This window comes from Stylophora pistillata, chromosome 5, assembly GCF_964205215.1.
Source record: "Stylophora pistillata chromosome 5, jaStyPist1.2, whole genome shotgun sequence".
Classification (NCBI taxonomy): Eukaryota; Metazoa; Cnidaria; class Anthozoa; order Scleractinia; family Pocilloporidae; genus Stylophora; species Stylophora pistillata.
In genome coordinates this window covers 14,305,522-14,327,754 of record NC_142523.1, presented here as the reverse complement: position 1 = coordinate 14,327,754, position 22,233 = coordinate 14,305,522, and the positions used below count along the sequence as shown (strand labels likewise).

The 22,233-nt window shown below is 38.6% G+C and overlaps 2 protein-coding genes across 3 annotated transcripts; one reads left to right on the top strand and one right to left on the bottom strand.

Moving 5' to 3' along the window:
* Window positions 1–17: 17 nt before the first annotated feature.
* On the top strand, window positions 18–16,591 carry LOC111342990 (RNA helicase Mov10l1). 2 transcript variants are annotated; one of them, XM_088760606.1, is made up of 21 exons: window positions 18–919; window positions 1,536–1,676; window positions 2,397–2,630; window positions 2,945–3,160; window positions 3,234–3,348; window positions 3,988–4,086; window positions 5,910–6,015; window positions 6,754–6,797; window positions 7,159–7,250; window positions 7,853–7,911; window positions 8,468–8,563; window positions 9,048–9,244; window positions 9,881–9,949; window positions 10,748–10,978; window positions 11,393–11,458; window positions 11,947–12,285; window positions 13,118–13,267; window positions 13,869–13,976; window positions 14,384–14,524; window positions 15,037–15,129; window positions 15,710–16,591. In XM_088760606.1, the coding sequence occupies exons 1-21, from the start codon at window positions 153–155 to the stop codon at window positions 16,205–16,207; spliced, it is 3,861 nt and encodes a 1,286-aa protein (XP_088616732.1). In that variant the 5' UTR covers window positions 18–152; the 3' UTR covers window positions 16,208–16,591. The 2 variants fall into 2 exon arrangements, with proteins under 2 accessions (XP_088616732.1, XP_088616731.1); XM_088760605.1 differs by having other exon boundaries at window positions 9,045–9,244.
* Window positions 16,386–20,755, bottom strand: LOC111342982 (uncharacterized). Its single transcript, XM_088761793.1, has 5 exons — window positions 20,725–20,755; window positions 20,225–20,629; window positions 19,972–20,124; window positions 18,679–18,841; window positions 16,386–18,079 (listed from the first exon to the last, which is right to left on the bottom strand). The coding sequence occupies exons 1-5, from the start codon at window positions 20,753–20,755 to the stop codon at window positions 17,074–17,076; spliced, it is 1,758 nt and encodes a 585-aa protein (XP_088617919.1). The 3' UTR covers window positions 16,386–17,073.
* Window positions 20,756–22,233: the final 1,478 nt, after the last annotated feature.

Here is a 22,233-nt window from a genome sequence, read left to right as displayed (position 1 = left end):
AGATTTAGTTTCCAGTCTCTCCCTTTCAGAGCTGTGAGCGCGAAACTTGAGCGAAATATGGGAAGTAAAATGGCGGCTCACCGTGAGCGCAAAGTACACGGACCTTTGTCGTGGAAATTGTGAGGATTTGCTAAACTTTTAGCTAGGATAATATGTATGGGCTGTTTACGAAGCTTTCAGAATACGTTTGGGGAGCGTCAGAGGATGAAAATGGTGACGTTCCCAAGACGGGACTGAGGAATGAAACAGCTGATTACAATAACAAGCTCAAAACAGACAAGCCACAATTAAAGAAAGACCTCTTTGGTAAAGTGACGAGGCTTTATGATGGCTCAGGAGTGATCGATGAAGAGATTTACTTCACTTTTGATTGCATTATCGGTGGTGATCGACCAGAAGTTGGGATGGAAGTTCACGTTGAGGCTTCACGTGTGACTAAAACTTCAGGCTGGAAAGCCACGCGTGTGCAAGTTACAAAGGAATGGAATCTTGACGACGCAAACAGCGCTTCTTCACCTTCTACAGAAACGTGTATTGGCGCAATAACAAAAATCGCGCATGATTCTGGGGTTGTAGATAATGAAATTACTTTCCCACTATCGTGTGCTAGATTTGGGTATTCACCGGTCCAAGGAGACATGGTTAAGTTGGACCTCGCGAAATTGTCAGATGGGCAAGATGAAGTCCGGGGGGTGATGCCACTGCGAGAGAAAAGTTTCACAGGGACAGTGACATATGTGTCATCAGGGTTTGGTTACATTGATAAAGAAGTCTTCTTCACAATAGGGGTGTGTCCACCGGGGTTCAGGCCTCGTCAAGGGGATATTGTAAAAGTGACAGCTATTGAATCATATCAGCGCACTTCTGTATGGAGAGCCATTAAGGTGGAAACAAAACGTACTGCTCCTCTGGTGGCAAGGTATCTTTAAATTTGTTGGTTATCATGTGTCATAACTGATCTACGCTGAATACAATATACCTCTTACCAATTGATTTTGAGGTCTGTACCATAAATTATGGACCAGCCTTTTTCTGCTTGGATTTATAGGCCAAGTTAGGGCTTGACACTAACTTTTCAACTAACTAGCCAAGTGGCCAGTGACATCTTAGGTGATACAACGATTTCAGTTTGTTTACTGGCCAAACTGATGAGTAAAGCAAAAAATGGCATTTTTAATAGTTCTTTTTTATAATATTCCCTTACTGAGGAACATGAATAAAGCAGTCAACCTGTATTGAGCCATCACCCTGCCATTTCCTGTGTTTAGCTGGTTAATATAGGTTTAACTGTAGTTTGGTTTTATCAACTAACTTGATAATGTTACTTTGCCAGCGTAAAGAGCTAATAAAGGTGACATTTCCAGTATTTGTCTTTCATCAGACTGAAGTGAAATTTGATTGACAAACTGCCTACAAATGAACTTACAATGGTCAGAGGGCAAGTGAATGCTACACTTTTTGCTCAAAGAAATGATCAATTGATTTTATCTGGGACTCTAGGATTTTAACAAATAGTTATTTGTTTTATCTACCAGTCCATCACCAGGTAGCCAAATGTTTATGGGTAATAGGATGGCTGAGCTTTTAAGAGACAAAGGTGGAGTAACAATTGCAAATCAACTTGATTTTGGAAGTGTCATGGTTGGAGAAACAAAGTCGGTACATGTGTGGATAAGGTAAGGATTGTTGAACAGACGTCTTGAGTTTCGAGCATTCATAAACTTCCATTCACGATTTTAATCATTGGCATCCACAAATTTTTGTAAGATCAAGGGAACCATCTTTAAGGGGGTCTTGGGGCATGCATTTTGAGAAGAGCATTAACCCTTTTAATCCTAAGATCTCATTACGAAATGTTTGTAAATGTTTGCTGTACAATTCTTCTGATTTTTTTTTTTCTCTCAAGGATTTGGTATTGGGTTCACTAACAATCCTCTGACTGATTTTTTTTGTTATTCCTATCTCTTGTGACTGCTTGATTTTCAAGGTTTTCAATAAACGTGGGTTAGCTGTAGTCTACAATCATCTATAAGATCTCTTATATGAGCTTCTGTTTAGCCTGCAAGCATTCTCTTGTGTACTGGTTTTTTACAGCCTGCTATTACACCATTGTAAAGAGAAATTCTTTCTTGGTCACCCAATTGAGTTAAAGTGTTAAAACCTTTGAAAGATTTTAGTAGAACCATTAAATCAATATTTTATGTCTGGTTTGTCTGACAAAGAACGTTTGACTGGCAAAACAACTTTTCCTTTTGGCTCAGACAATGACCTTCAACTGAGTGCTATTAATGTTATTCCTTTTAAAAACTTACAGGTTACCCTCATGTCTGAACAATCGCCTGTAATCTTAGAACCTCACTTTACATATTAATGTATCTATTTTTCTTTTGCAACAGCAACAAGGGTGAGAAAGTACAGACATTTCTGTCCTGTTCATCAGTCAGAGATGATCCTCAGTTTTCTGTCCAATTGGGAAACAAAATTTTTTGTGAATCAGATAATAGTTGTAGTCAGCAGATGAACAGATCTCTGTCCATTGATGAGATGTTACTTGAGAGTTCTTTGTTGGCACCTGGTATGGAAATTCATCCCCAGCAAGCCAAGCAAGTTATTGTTGAGTTCAGTGCAAAGTAAGAGGACATTTGTTTACACACAGTGATTAATCAAATAAGTCTATTTATTTAAGAGCTCTTTATGGTATTTTTTGACTGTTTTTAGGAGTGTGGTTAATTAGAATAAAACCTGACTGAAAATGCTTGTACAGGTGGACGTATGCCAAAGAAATGTTAATAAAAATTGCATTTAGGGAAAGAATGGCATAACACCCCCCCCCCTTCCCCACCCATTTCCAAGATGCAAATATAATTTATCTATTCTGTCTCCAATGAATTTCATGATTTTTTAGCTGAGAATTTGGTACAAAAATCAAATTCTCTTTTGACAGAACCTTGGGCAGAGTGAAGCACCTTTTTGTGTTCAACTTTGGTGACTTTGAGATTGGACGATATGTCACTTGTAATGTAGAGGATCCTCAGCAGGCTGTGCTGAAACCCTCAGCTCCTTACCAGAGGTCTAAAAAGAGAACCAAAGAGGCTTGGAAGAAGGTTGCCAATAGTAGCATGGGAGAAGAGTGGATTATACCAGGAGAAAAACCAATAAGGTATTGCTGATTTTTTAAAATATTCCTAACATTCAAGTGCTGCTACTACATTGACTCTTTTGTTACTTTTAAGGAAAAGAAAAATTTTCTTGCCCAAGAAGCTATCACAGTACAATATTCCCAGAGACATAAGGAGGTGCCTACTTGATGGTGAGGACCTGAGTTCTACTGTGCCAGCATTAAGAGAGGTATAAGATCTTTGATATACAACATCACAAATTCTGTGAAAGTGTAGTGTGATTGTCTGGGTGAGTGTAGTCCTGAGGAAGACTGTTGTCGGTGGTGGCGACTGATGTTTCGACAGCCTGTGCAGAAGTCATCATCAGAGCAAAGGAAAGTCAAAGAGTCACTTGACTCTGATGATGACTTTGGCACAGGTTGTCGAAACGTCAGTCCCCACCCCTGATGACAGTCCTTCTCAGGACTGCACTCACCTGGACAATCACACTACACTTTCACATGTTACCCCCTCATTCAAACCATTTACTGCATCACAAATTCTCTTACTCTTTTGATGTTTTACACTATAACATCAATAAGCATATCATTCTCCATACCGTTCTCCAGACATTTCTTTAGGTGCTGACAAGGAGAATTTGTTTTAGTAATTAAGAGCTTCTTTATTTAGCGATCATTCCTGTTATTCTCCTGACTTTAATATTTGATTCAAGGGTGATATTGTAAGGAGAATGTAGATGCTGGTCACTCTAAGGGTCGAAGGAATGAGTCAGTTAAAAGCTACCCTAAGCAGTCCATCTCCAGTTTTTGCAAATCCATTTGACAGCTAACATGCTTATGTTACAGTATGTCCTTTTTTCTTGTGGCAGCCACTTAATTTGAAGACCTATGCTGCCAGGTTTTCAACACTTCTACATGCTGAGGAGCTCCAAATGGAAGTAGACATGAGGGAATTTGATATGGAAGGGGTAAGTTAACCATTTGTACCATAATGCTGATAACACTTTAAGTTAGAGGTTAACACCTTAAAGTTCCAGAAGTCTGTTTGATTTAATGTTTACAAGCACTCCAGTGGTTTCTATAACTTTTTCAGTAAGCCACAGTTGATGCTGTAATGTACTGCTGTGTCACAAGGCAAAACCCAAACAAGAGAGTAGAAAGTCGCTGGCTAAACAGAGGGGAAGGGGGTGTTAGGTTTTATGGGTCACGGTAGACTGCTGGTTACCGGCTTTTATAGAAACCCTTGGTACTTTCCATAACTGAGATACTTAATCCAACAAAAAGGTAATTAGGATAAAGATCTTTTGGTTGAGTGAAGTTTTTTAGATCACAAAATAACCTGATACTCTCTAAGCAAACTGACACCAGATTGTGAGGTGGCCAGAAATGAGAATTGGTTCTCGCATTGTGAGGGTTGAAATGTTAGTAGAAGAAGTACATGTGGATCAGATGAGACTAAAGAGCTGGTGCAAAGATAACCTCCAAATATGTGAACAAGTTTAACAGAAAGCAAAAACAATTGTGATCTAAACAATTACAACAAAAACATCAAACTTGGGAAAGACAAGTGTCCTCCCATGTTGCCTCTTTCCAACCCCAGAACTCCTACTAGTGACCAAAGTAGAATATCTCCTTACACTGTCAATACAATGATATGCAGACAAGTGATGAGAATAAAGAAAAATATCAATTTGGGGATTATTATATTTGTTGATCCAATGCCAAATTCTCTGAACTAACATAACAATAATAATAATAATAATAATAGTTTGATATTTATATTTGGCAAATTAACATGTGGATATGATCAAATGCGTATCACAACACTTTTCGTGGGACTTAGGCTGGACTGCATCAGCAGTTTACAAACAATCGAAGGAAACTTATTTGAAGATGCCCCCTTCCCCCCAATTCCCAGTAAACAGGCCAGACCACATCACAGTAATCTCGTGAGTGGGTTCTTTAACGTCCCCTGCCTAACCAAATTAACTAATTAATAGATGCAGGAGATGGGAAGAGACAAGAATTGTATGGTAGACAACAAGGAGAGTTACTCATGAGATCTTGGAAGTGAAAGGGGTATCCCTTGAACTCCCAGAAGTGAGTAACGTGTAACTTCTCCCCCCGGTTAGCTTAATTGGTTAAAGCGCTGGATTGTTGTGCGGGAGGTCGAGGTCGATGGTTTGAGCCCCGGACCAACACTCAAGGTCTTAAAATAACTGAGGAGAATGCGCTACCTTTCTATAATATCAAGAAATGGTTAGACATTCTTGTCTTCTCGGATAAGGACGAATAAACCGTAGGCCCCGTCTCCTGCATCTATTAATTAGTTAATTTGGTTAGGCAGGGGACGTTAAAGAACCCACTCACGAGAGTACTGTGATGTGGTCTGGCCTGTTTAATGGGAATTAGGGGAAGGGGGCATCTTCAAATAAAAGTTTCTTTCGAATGTTTGTAAACTGCTGATGCAGTCTGGCCAAAGTCTCCCGAAAAGTGTTGTGATGTGCATTTGATCATATCTTTATGTTAATTTGCACAATATAAATATTAAATTATTACTATTATTATTATTATTATTATTATTATAATTTCCGTACATTATCCAGCAAACAGGTAATGAGAATACTCAAACTTATCAGGCAGACATTGTTATCCTGATCTAACACCAAATTCTTGTAACTAGCTTACAAGGAAATGTGTAGCAGGCAGAGGGGAGAATTGATAATCAGATCTTGGAAGTGAAAGGGGTAATCGCTGAATAACATTTATGATATGTCTGGTCTTTGCTTAGGTTAACATGAATGTATGTGGTGAGTTTCTCAGTCTCAATGTACCGGGATTGGCTGAGGGAAGACCTTCACTTCTGATTGGTGACAAGATTTTAGCATCACTTACAGGTAAACATACTCTTTTAAGAATATTCCAAATGTATTTATTTTTAATTACATTTGGCATTTACAGAGTTAATTGATTAACTTGTAACTTGAAAACTTTCTGGGAAGCCTGATGAAATACAGGGGGAGATATAAGTTGTAATTTTATGACAGGATTAGAAGTCCGTTGGAAAGGCTAAAAGCCCACTTGCCTTCTCCTGATCTTAAGCCTCTGAAAATCAGGTTTGCTGAACACCATACTTTTGGTTTCCTTTAAAGCAAGTACTCTTATTTTTCCCACTCACATTTTAGCCTTTTGTCCTTCACACCTGCTAACATTTGGTGAATAAAATAATTTTTTCTCAATATGGGGTTGTTTGCAGTATCGCTTTGTAAGTGTAGGTAGATTTATGCAAGTAGCATAAATATTAATTGTATCATTTGAGTATAATAAGGACCATAACTGGAAGTATTATAACCCAATGTAGGGTGTGGATAGAGAATTCCGTGTAAGTATCCTTAATGTAGTTAATATAAGTAGTGTTCTTTGTGTCGTTATAACAAAAAAAAAAAAAAAAGGATGAGGAGGTACATCTGTATTGGGGGGGGGGGGGGGTAAGAATGTTCATTTTCACTTTCTGCAACAAGAACTGAGTAAGGCTTTAACAATAAATTAAAATTAATGCAAATCACTCTCCTAATCAAATAATTTTTTTCTCTTATTTGGCTAAAGCCAATATTTACTGTTCCTCTTCATGCCAGGTGTTTCGTCAGAATCTCCTAAATATGAAGGATATATTCACGAGGTAATTTTCTTATAGTTTGATGTAGTAACTATTTACACTCATTCATTGCGTGATATGATGTATTAGGCATCATAGAAGCTAATGTAATTATGCAAAGTTGTCAGTTTGCCCAGTGTCAATGAAAAGATTTGGCCCTCCCTTTTGCCCTTTCTCTGATGAAATAAGCACTCAAGGTCCCTCGTCATGTTCTTTGACAGAGATCACTTATCCCATACCTTAATGCTAAGTGAGTCAGAGGAAAGGACAATGTCATGTGCAAACGTGTATTCCTTTACACTTAAAATCATGTTCTTCTGTTTATGTTTATAACGTTAGTGAACAAGCTACATTATGTACCCACACAATATGTATATGTATGCAGGTACATAAGGATGATGTTCTGCTCAAGTTTAACGAGGAATTCCACAACAGATTTGCCATGCAGAAGTGTGATGTAATGTTTTACTTCAACAGGTCAGCGACTTTTTTGTTTGTTTGTTTGCTTTTTTTGAAGTCATAGACCACTTTTATAAATTACTGCCGGATTAGTATTCTTTTGTTTAAATTTAAATTAGCCCTACTGGCCTCGTTCTCCAGTACAAAATCCAAAAGAATACATTATCTCAAGCGAGGCCAGAAGGGCTAATTGAAATTTAAACAAAAGAATATTTATACGGCAGCCATTTATGAAAGTGGTCTATTATTTTTTTGCGGGATCTCTTTCGATAAGGCATGTTTATTAGGTGAAAAAAAATATGATAACACCGTACACCCTAATATCAGTTTGCAATTCTCCACACTGTTTTCCATATATTCCCCAGTGCTGACAAGGAGAATTTGTTGAACAATCAAGAGTTTCTTTTGTTGTTAATCATTGACTTCATTCTCATGACTTTATCGTTTGATTCCGCAGTGGTGCGGTGAGGAGAAATTACGTGCCGATCGCTCATAGGGATAAAAGAATAACGAGGATCCCGTTCTTTTTGATATCCTTTTGGAGTTCGGGAATTATTATAACAGGGTAATTAATACTCCCCTGAAAACGTAACATGTATGGTATTTTGCATTTTACCCAGGACCACTCTTAGAAGAGGTCACCGTGCAGTGGAGTTTGCCGTATCCTTGGGCGAACAAGGTATTGTTAATGATTAAAACGACTTTGCTTGTCTATGTATTTCAAGGCCTTTTGTAACTGAGAAATTATCTTCTGGTATTCCACCTGAAATAAGAAAACTCCACCGGAGCTGGTCTTGGATTTCTATAGTAGGGTGCCTCGGGTAATAGCTACTTCTCCGTATGGGATAAAACACTTCCACTTTCCCTTGGATTTGTCAGGTTCCTCTGACAGTCTCTACCCAGACCCAGTTAAACTCTTGTGTGGAAAAAGTAACCGTGAAAGAAGCGTCTTGTTCGAGAACACAACAGAATTGACTTGATGAAGCTTCAGAGCCAGGTTTTTGAAAATCTTAATCAAGTCTGGATTAACTTAGTATAAACTTACTTTTCGTCATGGCATTTAAATGTGGATTAGGGGCAAGCTGCTCTGTACTCCTCATACGTGGTATCCCGCGTGCAAACCATTTGACGTCGCGCACCAATACCTTAGACTGCCGTAAATATGATGGTTAAATTTCTTTTTTTTTTTTTATCATTTCCGAGTATCATTTCTATCTTGTTCTTCTCTGGCGCAGTATTATTTCCAAGAAGTTTGTCATCAAAGTTGCCAGTTTTGACTCTAACATTGCCCAGCTCTTCGCCAACGGGACAAAACACTGACATTGAGAAAGGTATTCATAAGCCCTACGAGAACTGATCTGATCCGTTAAGTCTGTCAATTGCTTATCAAAAGTTACCTTTAGTTTTTCCGGGTTCATGTGTGGATCATATGTGTTTATTTTTTTTTTCAATACTGCAGCTATAGTAGACTCTCTTTAAGAGTGGTTATTAAGAAGCGTAAGCCGACCGAACTCGCCACTACTTTAACGTTAATTTACAACAGTGCTGCTCAAACATCCTTCCATTACTGAAATACCATTGATTGAATTTCCTCAGCAGCCACTTTTCTGTTTTTAATTTTAATTGAATGCATGATTTACCAGTAACAGGTTTGAATTTTGAATCGATACCCTGGGACATTTTAAAGGAAAATGTTTCTATCGTGCGTGAAATTCTTACGAACAAAATTTGTCCCAACGATAACCTGGCCGCCTGCTATTTCGTATTTGTCTTCACCTTTTAAACCTATTTACCTCTAACACTGATTTTCAGTAGATTCACCAACAAGAACGCAAAGTGGGTCTACGAACAAACTCAAACCGGCCGATTTCCTGTACAATCCTTCCCTTAATGAGCGTCAGAGGGCAGCGGTATGTCGTATTGTGAGTGGCCAGTGTCGTCCTACGCCCTATCTGCTATTCGGACCTCCTGGCACTGGGAAAACCATTACTGTTGTGGAGGCCATTCTTCAGGTATGAATACGGTTTAATTATAACTTAAGGGGAAATGGTTTTTGGCCTCATTTTTATGATATAATCGTCCTTATAGTCTCAGCGTCTCAAAAGAGGATATTGAAGGAAAAAAGGAAAGGAAGATAGACTTAGAGGGCTATTAAAATTGTGGCACTTCATTCAAGAGGATAGCTAAAAATTCCAACTATCGTAACGACGTGATGGTTAGGTAAAGTTTATAGCGGTCAGCGGTTATTGTTAACATGCAGGATCACTTGGAGCCAACACAGCGGTTAAACGTCGGGCATGCGCGAGAGGATCAATTTTGACCGCCCGCGCGCTAATTTCCCGCCAATTTTTTCAAATGAAAATTTAGAGAAACAACTGCTGTCTCGTAAAATAAAAGAGAGAAAATTGAAACGTTAATAGAAAAATTTAAGAAGAAACAAAAGTAGGGAAAAGGAAATTCGAAACTTTTCGAACACTATTTATTCAAGCACGGCTACCCTGATGGTTTACCATTCTGTTTTGAGATTTACCAAGAAAATTGATTCGTCTTGAGTCCTGAGAAGAATTTCAGATGTTGATAACATTGTATATCAGTGCCGTACAGTGTTCAGGTGTAGTTGACGTTTGTGCCTTTTGTCTTGTGTTCAGATTTTTCACAGAATTCCCTCAAGCCGAGTCCTAGCATGTGCTCCGTCAAATAGTGCATCTGATTTGATTGTAAGTAGCAAATTTGAAACAAGATTTCCAGTTTTCACAGTTCTTCTTTAATTTGTATTTTTCTTTGATCTTAAATCTTTATTCATTGACTCAGTTATAAAATTCATTAGCAATACTTGACGTTACGAAGGTGCAAAAATATGGGATTTTTGACACAGCAACATAACTGCTTATCTAAAACCTTAAAACTCTAACTCAATCTGCTTTCCACGGGTGCGCTTTATCACCTTACAAAATTATAGAGAAGTAATAGCTTAAAATGGCCGAGTGACAAAAGATTTTATAAAGCTGTAGTTTCGAGCGTTAGCTCTCTGCTCTGACGAAGGGCTAAAGCTCGAAACGCGAGCTTTAGAAACTCCGGTAGCTAAATTGCATTATAAATTCCGTTGATGAAAACGAAATTTTCTTGTTATACTTTCTCACTGACGTAGTACCACAGTTTGTTTAGAAACTTACAGACGTTATGATTTTGTGTTCGTAAGGTTAAAGGGCAGGCTTTTTAAGAGGATTGCACCACTATTACATCAGTTTTTTTTTTCAAATATTTCGCAAAAGAGGAGCAATTTTTTGGCTTAAAAATACCCTCATTGTCGAGAAGTAGCGCGTTACATTTTTTGCATCTAGATTAAAACAAAAACTCTTTGCACTCTCCTAAATTTTTCTTGATTGTTGTTTTTTCTTACTTCTCGTCACCTCGCTGATTGAAAATGTGTTGCCAATGTCAGGAGAAATTCCTCTGTAGTCATTTACGATAGTTAACATGCGTTAATGTTTTGTCTATCTTATTTACGTTGTGAGGCCGAACGTCTTCATATGAGCGGTTACATCCACGCAGGAGACATGATACGCCTCAATGCCGCCCAGAGAGTGCAAAATATCCCAGAAAGCATCAGTCCATACTGTATTGACACGGATCAGTTGGAAATGGCGTCACGCTATCGCATTATAGTCAGCACATGTAGTACAGCTGGTCAGCTTTATTCCCTAGGATTGCGGGCTGGACACATAACTCATGTTTTTGTTGATGAGGTTTGTGAGACCGATATGCATGCCGTCTACATGTAAATGTTTCTATTTTTAGTGAAGTGGAGCTTTTATTTCCCTACTTAGAATCAGTGTGAATAAACAGCTAGTAATTACAGTGAGCAAACTTTCGGTGTCTACCTCACTGATAGTATGCTGTCTTCCTTGGTTCTTAGTTTATGAGGTCGTTAAGTTTCAGACGTCGTTATGTTAATGCCTTTGCGAAATTAAAGATGTCGTTAAGTCAGTGACAGCTTTCTTTCATACTGTTTTCTAAATTCACGGGTAGAAATTTGAGATTTCGACACAACCATTACTTCTATACTGAAAGAGACTCGGATACGTAATGGACAAGATTGGTTTACACACTGTTCAATCGAAAGATGATTATTAATTGTTAAATCATTGTTGTTTCTCCAGGCAGGGCAAGCTACTGAACCAGAGTGTCTAGTTGCTCTTGGTCTGGCTGCTGGAGAGGATGGTCAGGTTTGTTCTGAAATCACTTCAAATTAAAAATGATTTTAACTTTAATGGAAGGTGTCAATGAGGAAGGAAAGAGGCAACTTATCAGGGGATTAATAAGGAATGCGTGAATTGGGACTGAGAATGGTGAAAAGTCTTGAAATCTTCAGAATCTTGTAGCGCGTAAAGAGTAGGATTGTACAGTCCCTAGTTGAAGAATGAGTCTCTCAAAGCGCTCCCTGCTCATTAAACACCTCGTCCGCAGCCGTTTTACTCATTGCTGGAGGCTTAAAACATGTTGTGTGCAAGCAGCCACGCAAAGGAGGGTTCAAAATATGAGCTTGTTGATATTGCAAAGCGAAATAGAGGCAGTAGTACACCGAAAAGCAAACGAGGTGGCGGTAGATATAGACGAACAAAATGCATTGCAGATAGCAATGCATGGCGGCTTCAACCGTCATAAGTCTCTTGATACGGATTTCAGGAAATACCTCGAATTCTTTTAATTTCAGGTCATCATGGCTGGTGATCCTTTCCAACTTGGCCCAGTTCTTCAATCTCGCGTAGCAGCTGCGTACGGACTTGATATCTCTCTGCTGGAGCGTTTGATGAACAGACCATTGTACTGTCGAGACGAAGGAAAGTTTGTGGATCACGGATGTTATGATCCCCTTCTGGTAACAAAACTTGTGAATAATTACCGCTCCCATCCTGCCGTGCTTAAACTTCCCTCGGCTGTGTTTTATCATGATGAGCTGCAACCATGCGCTGATGTGAACATGAGAGAAAGTTTGAGTGACTGGGAAAAACTACCGCGCAAAGGATTTCCGGTGCTTTTTCATGGGCTCAAGGTAAACAGAGTGTTCAATTAGTTTTGAGTTCTTGAAACAGGAAAAAAATTGTGATTCAATCTTAGACACCTGTAACATTGTATGGGAAAGGAAATTAATTCTTGAAAAATTTAGATAACTAGAGATAGATAGGCATCCATATCTATAAAGCTAGATACCATGACCAAGACGTGATTTTTTCGCGATGAGAGAATTTTCGATGTTTGGGCAAGCTTTTGAAAACCTCTACTGTGTTGGAATCACGGTATCACTCATATCTGCGGGGCTGAAAACTGAAAAAATGATGGCCAAAAATAAACTTTGAAGAAGTTTTGCACACGAACTTACGAACCCTGGTGAAAGTTAATTTATCATCTCTTTCAGTTATTCATAGTATGCTTGTGCGTTATACATCTTTGGAAATAGAATTTGAACCATTGGTGCTGTTTCGAAATGCCCGAACAGATACCAGAAAGAAATTACGAACCAGTTAAGCCATACACAGGTTATCTGCTTTTTTTCGCAACCATAAAAGTTGATGCGATTGCATGTTGCTAGGATTAGGGAGGCCGAAAGCATCTTGTCTTGAGTCGGAGCTACAACGAGTTGCAAAATGAGCTGAGACATGTTACCACCATCAGCAGTATCACGTGTCAATCGTCGATGAACAATATTTGAATCGGGGAAGGGGGACGCATTTGTTTTTTGCACTAAATTACTTCTTGGCCATCTGATGAAGTAGAAAAAAGCAATTTTTGCTCAAAGTGTCTCAACATTTTTGCAAGTGGTTGTAGCTTGCCAAACATATGTCATTAGATGTTTATCACCTGTTTTGCTTCGATATTTTTTTAAGGGAGAAGATCTTCGTGAGGGCAACAGTCCATCATGGTTCAACCCTGTGGAAGCAGTCCAAGTTATGAAATATTTACAGTCTCTAAGGTCCGACGAAAAGTTCCCTCTTAAACTCACAGATATTGGTGTAATCACACCCTACAGAAAACAGGTTTGTGTAGTGAAGTCCATAACCTATTCCCGAGTGAGTGAGATCACCTTTGGGGAAATTACAGAGAAACATTGAATACAGAAATCTTGAAACATGTCTGGTTAAAATTAGCCTTTTAGCAGGTGCCCTCCTTATGAAGAACAGCGAGCGTGAACACACTTGCGATGGGAGAGACGCTTCTAAATGCGTGTGTTGCCTCGGCTCGCTCTGGTACAGTACGTCGCGTGTGCTCTTTCTCCCGCTCACCTGCGTGTCTGGTTCGCAGACATTGATCAAATTCTCATCGCAGCTGCTTCATTGAGCTTGTCTTCTTACTCCAGAAACTCCCCTAAACTTCTTTAGAAAATGTAACTAATTTGCCGCAGAAGTATGACAAGGCAAGAAGAGTGAGCTTCAAATCTGTATGTAACAAGCATTCCGGATACTGTAAGGATTAGCGATGCACAAAGCATCTTGAGTGAAGATGGTGTCAGCTTCTCAAACACATTCTATGCTACATGTGTCAACGAGGGTTCCTTGTAAGATATCAGTTTAGCATTTACTTTTGAAGGTCGCTCCACTGGTCAATATTTTATTTGACTGTTTGTTATCGTATTTTAAGGTTGAAAAACTTCGTCTCTTGCTCGATCGCTTGGGATTAGGGGAAGTAAAAGTTGGATCTGTGGAGGAATTTCAGGGACAGGAAAGGCTTGCCATTATCATTTCAACGGTACGACGCAAAATGTACTCTTTTAAAAGTCATTTTTAGCAAAAATGGCTTAAGTTGCAATTAACATCTGTTCAACTTAGACGTTTTAAAATTGTTATTTTTCTCGTTTCCTAGCGATTGCGAATTAATAGCAACGCTGAATGCCAAGGCATTCTCAGAATGGTGATGCGTCTTACATCAGTGAAGGCAGATTATTGACATGGCCAAAGAAAGTCAGGCCAATTACTTATCATTGTCGCTAAGTCATAAATCCCTTTCACTCCCAAAAGCGACTAACGAGTTTTGCTTTTCTTTTTATGCGGTGCTCTTGGAGAGGAGCAAATAAAACGTAAATGTTTAAAAATTAACGCGATGTTAACAGCAGAGAACGATCTTACGTGATTCTGATCGACTGTGATTGGTTGCAGGTTCGTTCTGACGAGTCATTGGTCGGTGTCGATGTACGTCACAGCGTTGGCTTTCTGAGTAATCCTAAGAGGTTTAACGTGGCTATCACCCGTGCCCAGGCTCTGCTCGTTGTTGTTGGGAATCCACATGTACTTTGTCAGGTTTGAACTGTCTGTACGAATAGAATAATCTTCCGGTTAAATTTCAGGCATTCTTGATGTTTGGATTTATGCTTCGCAAGGTGGCTGACGTCGACCTTTTTTCGTGAGTTTTAACTCAGGAGTAGCGTTTGGGAAGGGTTTCCGTTTGCATCTGATTAGTCGAGAGGATGGTGTGAGTATTCTTGTAGAAAATCTCTTTCGTTTTTAACTTTCTCTCAATGTTATCCCTCAATGTGGAATTTTAAGAAGTTTTGGGAGTGTTTATTTGAGCCAAATGTTTTGATTATTTTAACGAGTTAATACATATTTTCTACGGAGTTTGGACTCTAGCCTTTTTTCGTTATTGGATTTTTTACAATTCTAGATTAATCACACAGCGAAGCAAACGAAAACCAATGCAATTCCAAATGGCTTTCGATACTCGATTGAAAATTGCCATGAATGTGCCCCAAGACGGTTGTTTTCTTCAGGTATTTCTGCCATGTAACATGAGGAATTATTGTGTTCGATAGGATCCTTTCTGGTGCTGTCTTCTCCAATACTGTGTCATGAATGATGCCTATGTTGGCTGTGATCTACCGTCCCTTGATCAACAGTTTTTAAAGGTGACTAGTTTTCTTCTCAGCCTTTTACATGTTGGGAAATGCATGGGAATCTTCTTTGTCGCCTGGATACTCTCTGAGGCCTGGGGCCCGTTTTTCGAAGTTCCCGCTAATTTAACGGGCCCGAAGCCACATGTTAAGAGCAAAAGTTAGTGAACAGAGGGGGAGGTTCTGGCACACTAACCAGACCATTATGTTTCTTCAGCTGATAGTTTTATCGCATAATTATTAAAACTTTTGAAACTCCCATCTTAAATGAAAAGAGAACAACTCAACAGGCCTATTAAATTACCGGGACCTTCGAGAAACGGGCCTCTGGCTAGCTCCCATAAAATTCAAACGATTTCTGAAAATAGGTGCATGAAATCATCGTTAACGTGACTCTGTTTACCAGTTTTGTCACGTTTTATTTGAAAAGAAAACACGTTAGCTCCGTTTTTATGCATTTCGTGACACTTTTGACTTCCGTAGAAGTTTTGGTCTGTTATGAACTTATTCTGTTAATGAATATGTTCCTGTCGGCACATGATTTGTGTATTTCTGTATTTACGTAACGCGACATTGCTCGTGTATTTCGTGACAGGAAGAATTCCATGCCGCCGCAAAGCTACTCAATAGAACATTGTCAACAATTGACAAATCACCGGAAAATGCAAATGAAGTCACGCCACCAGAGCGTACGCTCAGCAATATATCAGTGAAAGCAACTAATTCAACTTTACATCAGTGTTCAGACTCTTTTGAAAATGGCGTTTACACACAATGTAATGGAATGAAGAAAGGGAGGTTAGATGCTTCAGACTTTGTTAGCACTTCTTCTAATCGAGAATCTGCAAATCGACCTGACAACACTTGTGGTAATTCTCAAGCTCAACGTGCAAACCAGACGCCTTCTAAAGAGGATAGCTGTACAAGATCGACTCTAGATGAAACTAGTCTATACGTGAGGTCAATAGGAGTGGAACATAAGGTGTACACTAATGCTGGAAAAGTACCAGAATTGTTGATCAAGGAACAAGATTTGGAAAGTGAGGATGAACTTGAAGAATTTGTGCTTCAACCCCGAAGTAGCAAACAATAATGTTAAACAGCCTGAATACTTTTGTACTCCCCCCCCCGAAATGTAATTGATCTATTTGAAAGAATGGCGTTTATTTCTGTTGCTGTTTTTTTTTATTTTAACGGGAGCTTGGCCGACCAATTTTCAAGACGACCACAAAGAAGTGAAAGAATTAAAATTTTGATACTGATTACGGAGCTCGTGAGCACAAAAAGGCAATTTAATCTGAATGTAGGAAGAAACAATGAGAGAATTTTTTTTTTACACTTTAAGCACTTCAAGCGTATGAATGTGAAGAACAACTACGTCACACACCGACTTTGGTCAAGATTTAAAAATTGTGAAAGTGACAGTCTTATTTTTGTGAAAATTAGATAGTTTCGGTTTAAAGTTCTTTCCTCGTTACTATCGTCTATTTTCTTCACTGCAGTGTACATGTCCATCATTGTGTTACTTTCTGTCGTTTCTAGGTCCGCCTCGACGCAATGTTCAGTTGTGGTCAGATCATTTTCAATCTGAGTTTCAATCGTTTTTTAGTCCATTTTGCCGTCATTTCCCATGGTACTCGATTCCATTTCGACGAGATTTTCAGTCTTCGTCAAATCATTGATCTCATTTTCAGTCTTATTGGTTTCCATCTTTGTTTCACTTTCAGTCATATCCAAGACTAACCTGGCGTCATTTTCAGTTGTTGTCGAATCGTCTTTTGTCCCCTCTTCTTTTTTCTTTGAATTCATCTTGGTCTCATTTTTGGACGTCTCTAGTCGTGTCGACATTTTCGGTAATCGTCGAATCAAGAATGATCTCATTTTGAATCGTGTCCTTTTTAGCGAATGTCCTTTTAAGCCTGCATCGGCGCTCTTATCACTTGTCGAATCATCTGCGACCTAATTTTCAATCATCTGTGAGTCCATCTTGTTATCATTTTTATTCCTTTTTAAGTCCGTTATAATGCGATTTTCAGTTGTCAAATCATTGATCACATTTTCAGTTGTCTTTGAATCCATCTTGTCTTCTTTTTCACTCGTCTCCAGTCCCGTCTCGACGTCATTTTCAGTTGCCCTCGAATCATATATATAATTTTCAATCGTCTTTGAGTCCACCTTCATGTCATTTTCAAGCGTCGCCAAGGCTAACTTGCCCTCATGTTCAGTGGTCATCGAACCATTCCTGGTTTCATTTTCGGAAGTCTCTAAGCCCGTATTGACGTCGTTTTTAGTTGCTGTCGAATCATCCTTGATTTCATTAACATCTTTCTGAGAGTTTATCTTGCTGTCATTTTCAGCCGTCTCGATGGCATTTTCAGTTGTCGTTGAATCACTCATGATCTCATTTTCAGATTTCAACAAGCCCGTCTCGACGCCCTCAACAGTTTCTGTGGAATCATCCCTGATATCAATTCCAATCGTCTGTGAGTCGATGTGGTTGTCATTTTTAGCCGCCTCTAAGGCCGCCTCGATGACATTTTCAGTTGTGGCATATTCAGTCGTCTCTAATTCCGTTGTCTTGTCACTTTCGATCCCTAAGTTCATATCCATATCATTTTCAAACGGGATTGACTCGATGTTGATGTCATTTTCATTCAAGTCTGTTCGTGCTTCATCTGCCGTTGACATCATGTTTGTCTTATTGTTATTTCGATGTTCCATTTCGATATGCCATTGTTGCACTATTTCCATATTGGTATCAATTTTAATTGGCTTTAAGGCGATTTTGAAGTCATCTTCAGTTGTCTTTGAAGGTCCTTGTATCAAACGACGCAAGCAACTCGCTATTTTTGATAACATTGTTTGTTCCTGTTCCTCTTCTTTTTTGACTCCCAATGTTTCTTCCATCTCTTTGATGATCGCTTGCCGAAGCCTTTCCTCGTTGCTAATTTCCTTGGGAGCGTTCCTACAAATATCGAATGCACATCGTTAAAGGTGTCAAGTTGACAATCCAATCAAAGAAAAATGTTCAGTCGTTTTTACTGTTGTATTTTGCTCGTAAAGTGTCAATTATAATTGGTGGGGAGCTCGCAACGCGAATAGCGGAGCCTAATATATAAGAAAGGTCTCATAGATAATATTCCTCGCTAACTGCTATACGATTCGTGTGATGGTGTTTCAGAGACTTAGTATTGGATCAACTAATAACCCCTTTGCTGACACTTTTTATTCTCATTACTTGTCTACTAGATATTATATTGTATTGATATTGTAAGGAAATTTCTGTCTTAGTCAGTGGTAGCGTCTTAATGCCATAACCGCCATTATTTTTGTTGTGTAGACAGCGACATGAAAATTGAAGATGAGTCTATGTTTTGGTTAAAATAATTTTTTATAAGTATTGAAATGTTAGCGAGTGGAAGGGGAAATTGTTAACGGATCAGAATCGAGCGTTGTTAATGATGAATACTCGTGCATGAGTGATTGAGATTTCTGAATTTCTTGTAGCGTTCGTATTATAAAAATCTATTTATATGTTTTAATTGATTTTTTAGAACTACTTACCCCCATAAACAAACAGCCAAAGTATTTATCAGCACAATACAGCCTGCGATGCTCCATAACATAACTCCAGTGTTCGATTTCTTTTCCTCCGTCAACTTCTTTGATTTTTCTTCAAAGGGTTCTTGCAAGGGATCCTTTGCTCTTAGGGCTGTAACAAAGGAAGAGAGGCAATTTCATTACGTGGGGTGTATGTAAAAAAAAAAAAAAAAAAAACGCGAACTACGCATTTTATGGTAAAGGCATTTTGAAGTAATCGTTGGACTACGAAATTTTTGTAATAACATCCTACAGCAAATTTTAATACGTTTCTCGAATCTTGCGACCCAGTACTGTTCTACAGATTGGGTAATTGCAATTTCCCTGTTCAGAATAATGATTTGTCAAGCACCACTTTTGGCGCTTTACACCATGTAGATAAGAGGGTTACATTACTTAAACAGTTTAAGCCAATGATAAGTCCCAGGAAACGATATATCGGTGATATCTCGGAAGAATAAAGCACGATATTCGACGACAATCGTTTGCATTACTTTTCATTGTACTTTAAGTTTTTGTGGCAAATTTGGGATTATCACAATTTGCGTTACACCTGCATTGCGAAGACCGACCATTAACACAGTATACTGCAGCTCTCCTTACAAAATGCGAGATTCACCTTCATTTTAGAACGCTGCAACACCTATTGCAAAATGCGTAAGTTATTACGAAATGTCGCAACCGTTATCACAAGTTGTGTAAATTATCACAAAAATGCCGTAGAGCTCGTAGTACATCTGTACTACGAAGTACATCTGTATGAGCTCGTCAAAGCTGAGTTTGTTTAAGACCTCTTGAAAAGTTTCTAACATAGAAGTAGTAGAGGGGAGGGAAAGTGATTTTTTTTCTTGTCATATCTGAATGTTTTGAAACTATTTAATGATTTGATGGATGCCTTAAGCGATATGAATGTGTTGTATGGGTTACTTCAGGGACTACGTAGTGTTATGATTATATGCTAACTCTATGAAAAATCTTTCCAAAAATGACAGAAACGGGAAATTCTTGACACGGGCCCAGTTGTCTTTGAAACGTGCGTGACATGGGAGCGTGGCTAGGAAGGAAGGGGTGATCGGTTGGGAAAAGAAGAGAAGACGATAAAAAAAATTCCCAGGTTTTTAAAGATGGCAGATTTTTCCATGCATAGCGCAAACCGGGCTCCCCATCCGCTCACGTTAAGATGTGTAGGGGTACTTTCGATAGGGAAAAAATGGCTTCGTCAGTGGCTGACTTATACGTCATATCAGATTTACTTACGAAGGCACTTTTTAGCTGGGTGTCTTTTGAAACCCTCCTTACAGGAGCAACGGTACTGAGTCGGCGCCGGAAGCCATTTGGTAACGTATATCTGGAAACAGTTTTCAAGTTGGTCGTCACAGTCAACTTCAGAATATTGGCAAGCATCCATTCCTAGGTGGATGATATCACTAGTAAGAACTTATAGAGTGCAACTTCAGTGTTAACGATGAATTTCGTTCTTTGGAGTTAATCCTCAGATACACAAGCCTACCTTTTATCCGTACATTTTGATAGTCGAAAGTCTTCTTGCGCTTTGAAATCTGAACTGTAACTTTTCTCTTATTTGTGTCTGCGACAGTGGAATTAAATCGTGCCACAATTTTACCAGTATGAAAATTTCCCGGTAGTAGCTCGACCAGCACAGTTTGCCCAACAGTAAGCTTGCTCCACTTTGGTATTTTATCCAAGTAAATCGCATTGACAAGTGACGGGAACTTGAATATGGTCGAATCTCCTCCAAAATCCCGCTTGAAATGAACTTCCCCCATCGCAGAGACGAGGCTGTAACCCACGATTTGACCTCGTTCCCATGTTGGTGGTGTCTTGTCACGGAATAAACCAAATGCAGAAATAATCTTGGAGTTGTTAACTGTAAGCAATTGTTTATAGATTGAGGCTGGACACTATGTAAATCTATTTGTTTTCTATATATCTCGTGATGTACAGTTATAGCTCCTACAATTAACCTCTCCTCACCTCAGAATTTCATACCTCTTATTAACCTTGTTTTCTTGACCCGCATTAACTTAAGATGAAGATCTTAATTTAAATAATCTATTGAACTATCGTATACAAAGTCGATATTTCTCGCCTCATACCTTTCAAGAATTGAAAAACAATTAACAAGAAATGAAATTGGTTGTAGTTTCTCTATATTTTATAATAACGTCTTAAGTATAAATCGAAATTTAGAAAATTTCCAAACTCAAATCTTGGATGAACTAAATTTTCGCTTCAATATTATTGGAATCACAGAAACTAAAATTACCAACTCAAATCCTGTCGATTGCTGTCCAACAATACGGGGTTATGGGTTTGAACATGGTTTGATACCCCTGGCTTTTGGAGGTGTCGGAATGTTCGTTGATGAAACGTTTAATTACAAAGTTTTAGATAGAACATCTTATGAGGCTTTCCGAGCTCTGTGGATTGAAATTTCTTACGTTAAAAAGAAAAATGTAATTTGTGGTGTCATGTACAGACAACACAACTCTCCTGACCACTTTCAAAGCCACTTTGAAGACACTATTGAAAAATTAATTTCAACTGGAAAACAACTCTATATCGTAGGAGATTTTAACATTGACCTATTAAAATTTGAGACCACTCCTTATAGTCACGATTTCTTGGTAGCTCTCCAAAACTGTTATCTCACACCTACCATTGATAAACCAACACGTGTTCGGAACAATTCGGCCACCCTTATCGATAATATTTTTGTAAACAATCCTGAACAAGTGCAATTCAGTGGAAATCTGATTACTGACCTAAGTGATCATTTTGCTCAGTTTTGCATCATGAAATCAGTCAGGGAAAAGCCTACAAATTTCCAAAACACCAAAGTTCGCGATTACTCACAATTTACAGCGGATCGTTTTAATTATGACCTTTCTCAAGTTGAGTGGAGTAGCGTTCTCTCTAATGCAATTAATGACATGGACAACTGAGATGTTTTCCTCTTTTTACAGCGAGTTCAACAAAATTGTAAATAAACATGCACCAATGAGGAAACTGGTACGCCGCAAGGCGAAACAATGTTCTAAACCTTGGATAACTAAAGGAATAAAAACTTCAATTAAGATTAAAAACAAGCTATACTTATCTGGTAATGACACTAAATATAAGTTTTATAGAAATAAAATCTGCAGTCTAACGCGAATTAGTAAAAAGCAATATTTCTGTGAATATTTCCAGGCCAACATAAATAATATGAAAAAAACTTAGATAGGAATAAACAACATATTGAATCGTAAAACCAAGGAAAATAAATCAATTAGGGCACTCAAGGACTTCAAAAACAATAACGAGGTCTCCCGTAACCCGATTCGCATACCTAATATTCTCAATGAGCATTTCGCAACGGTGGGACAAAAATTAGCAAATCAATTACCTCCAACTCCAAAATGTTTTACTGATTTCCTAGGGAAATGTAAATCTCCCGTCTCATCCTTCTTTTTTCAACCTATCACTCCGGTCGAAATTCGCCTGGAAATATCTATT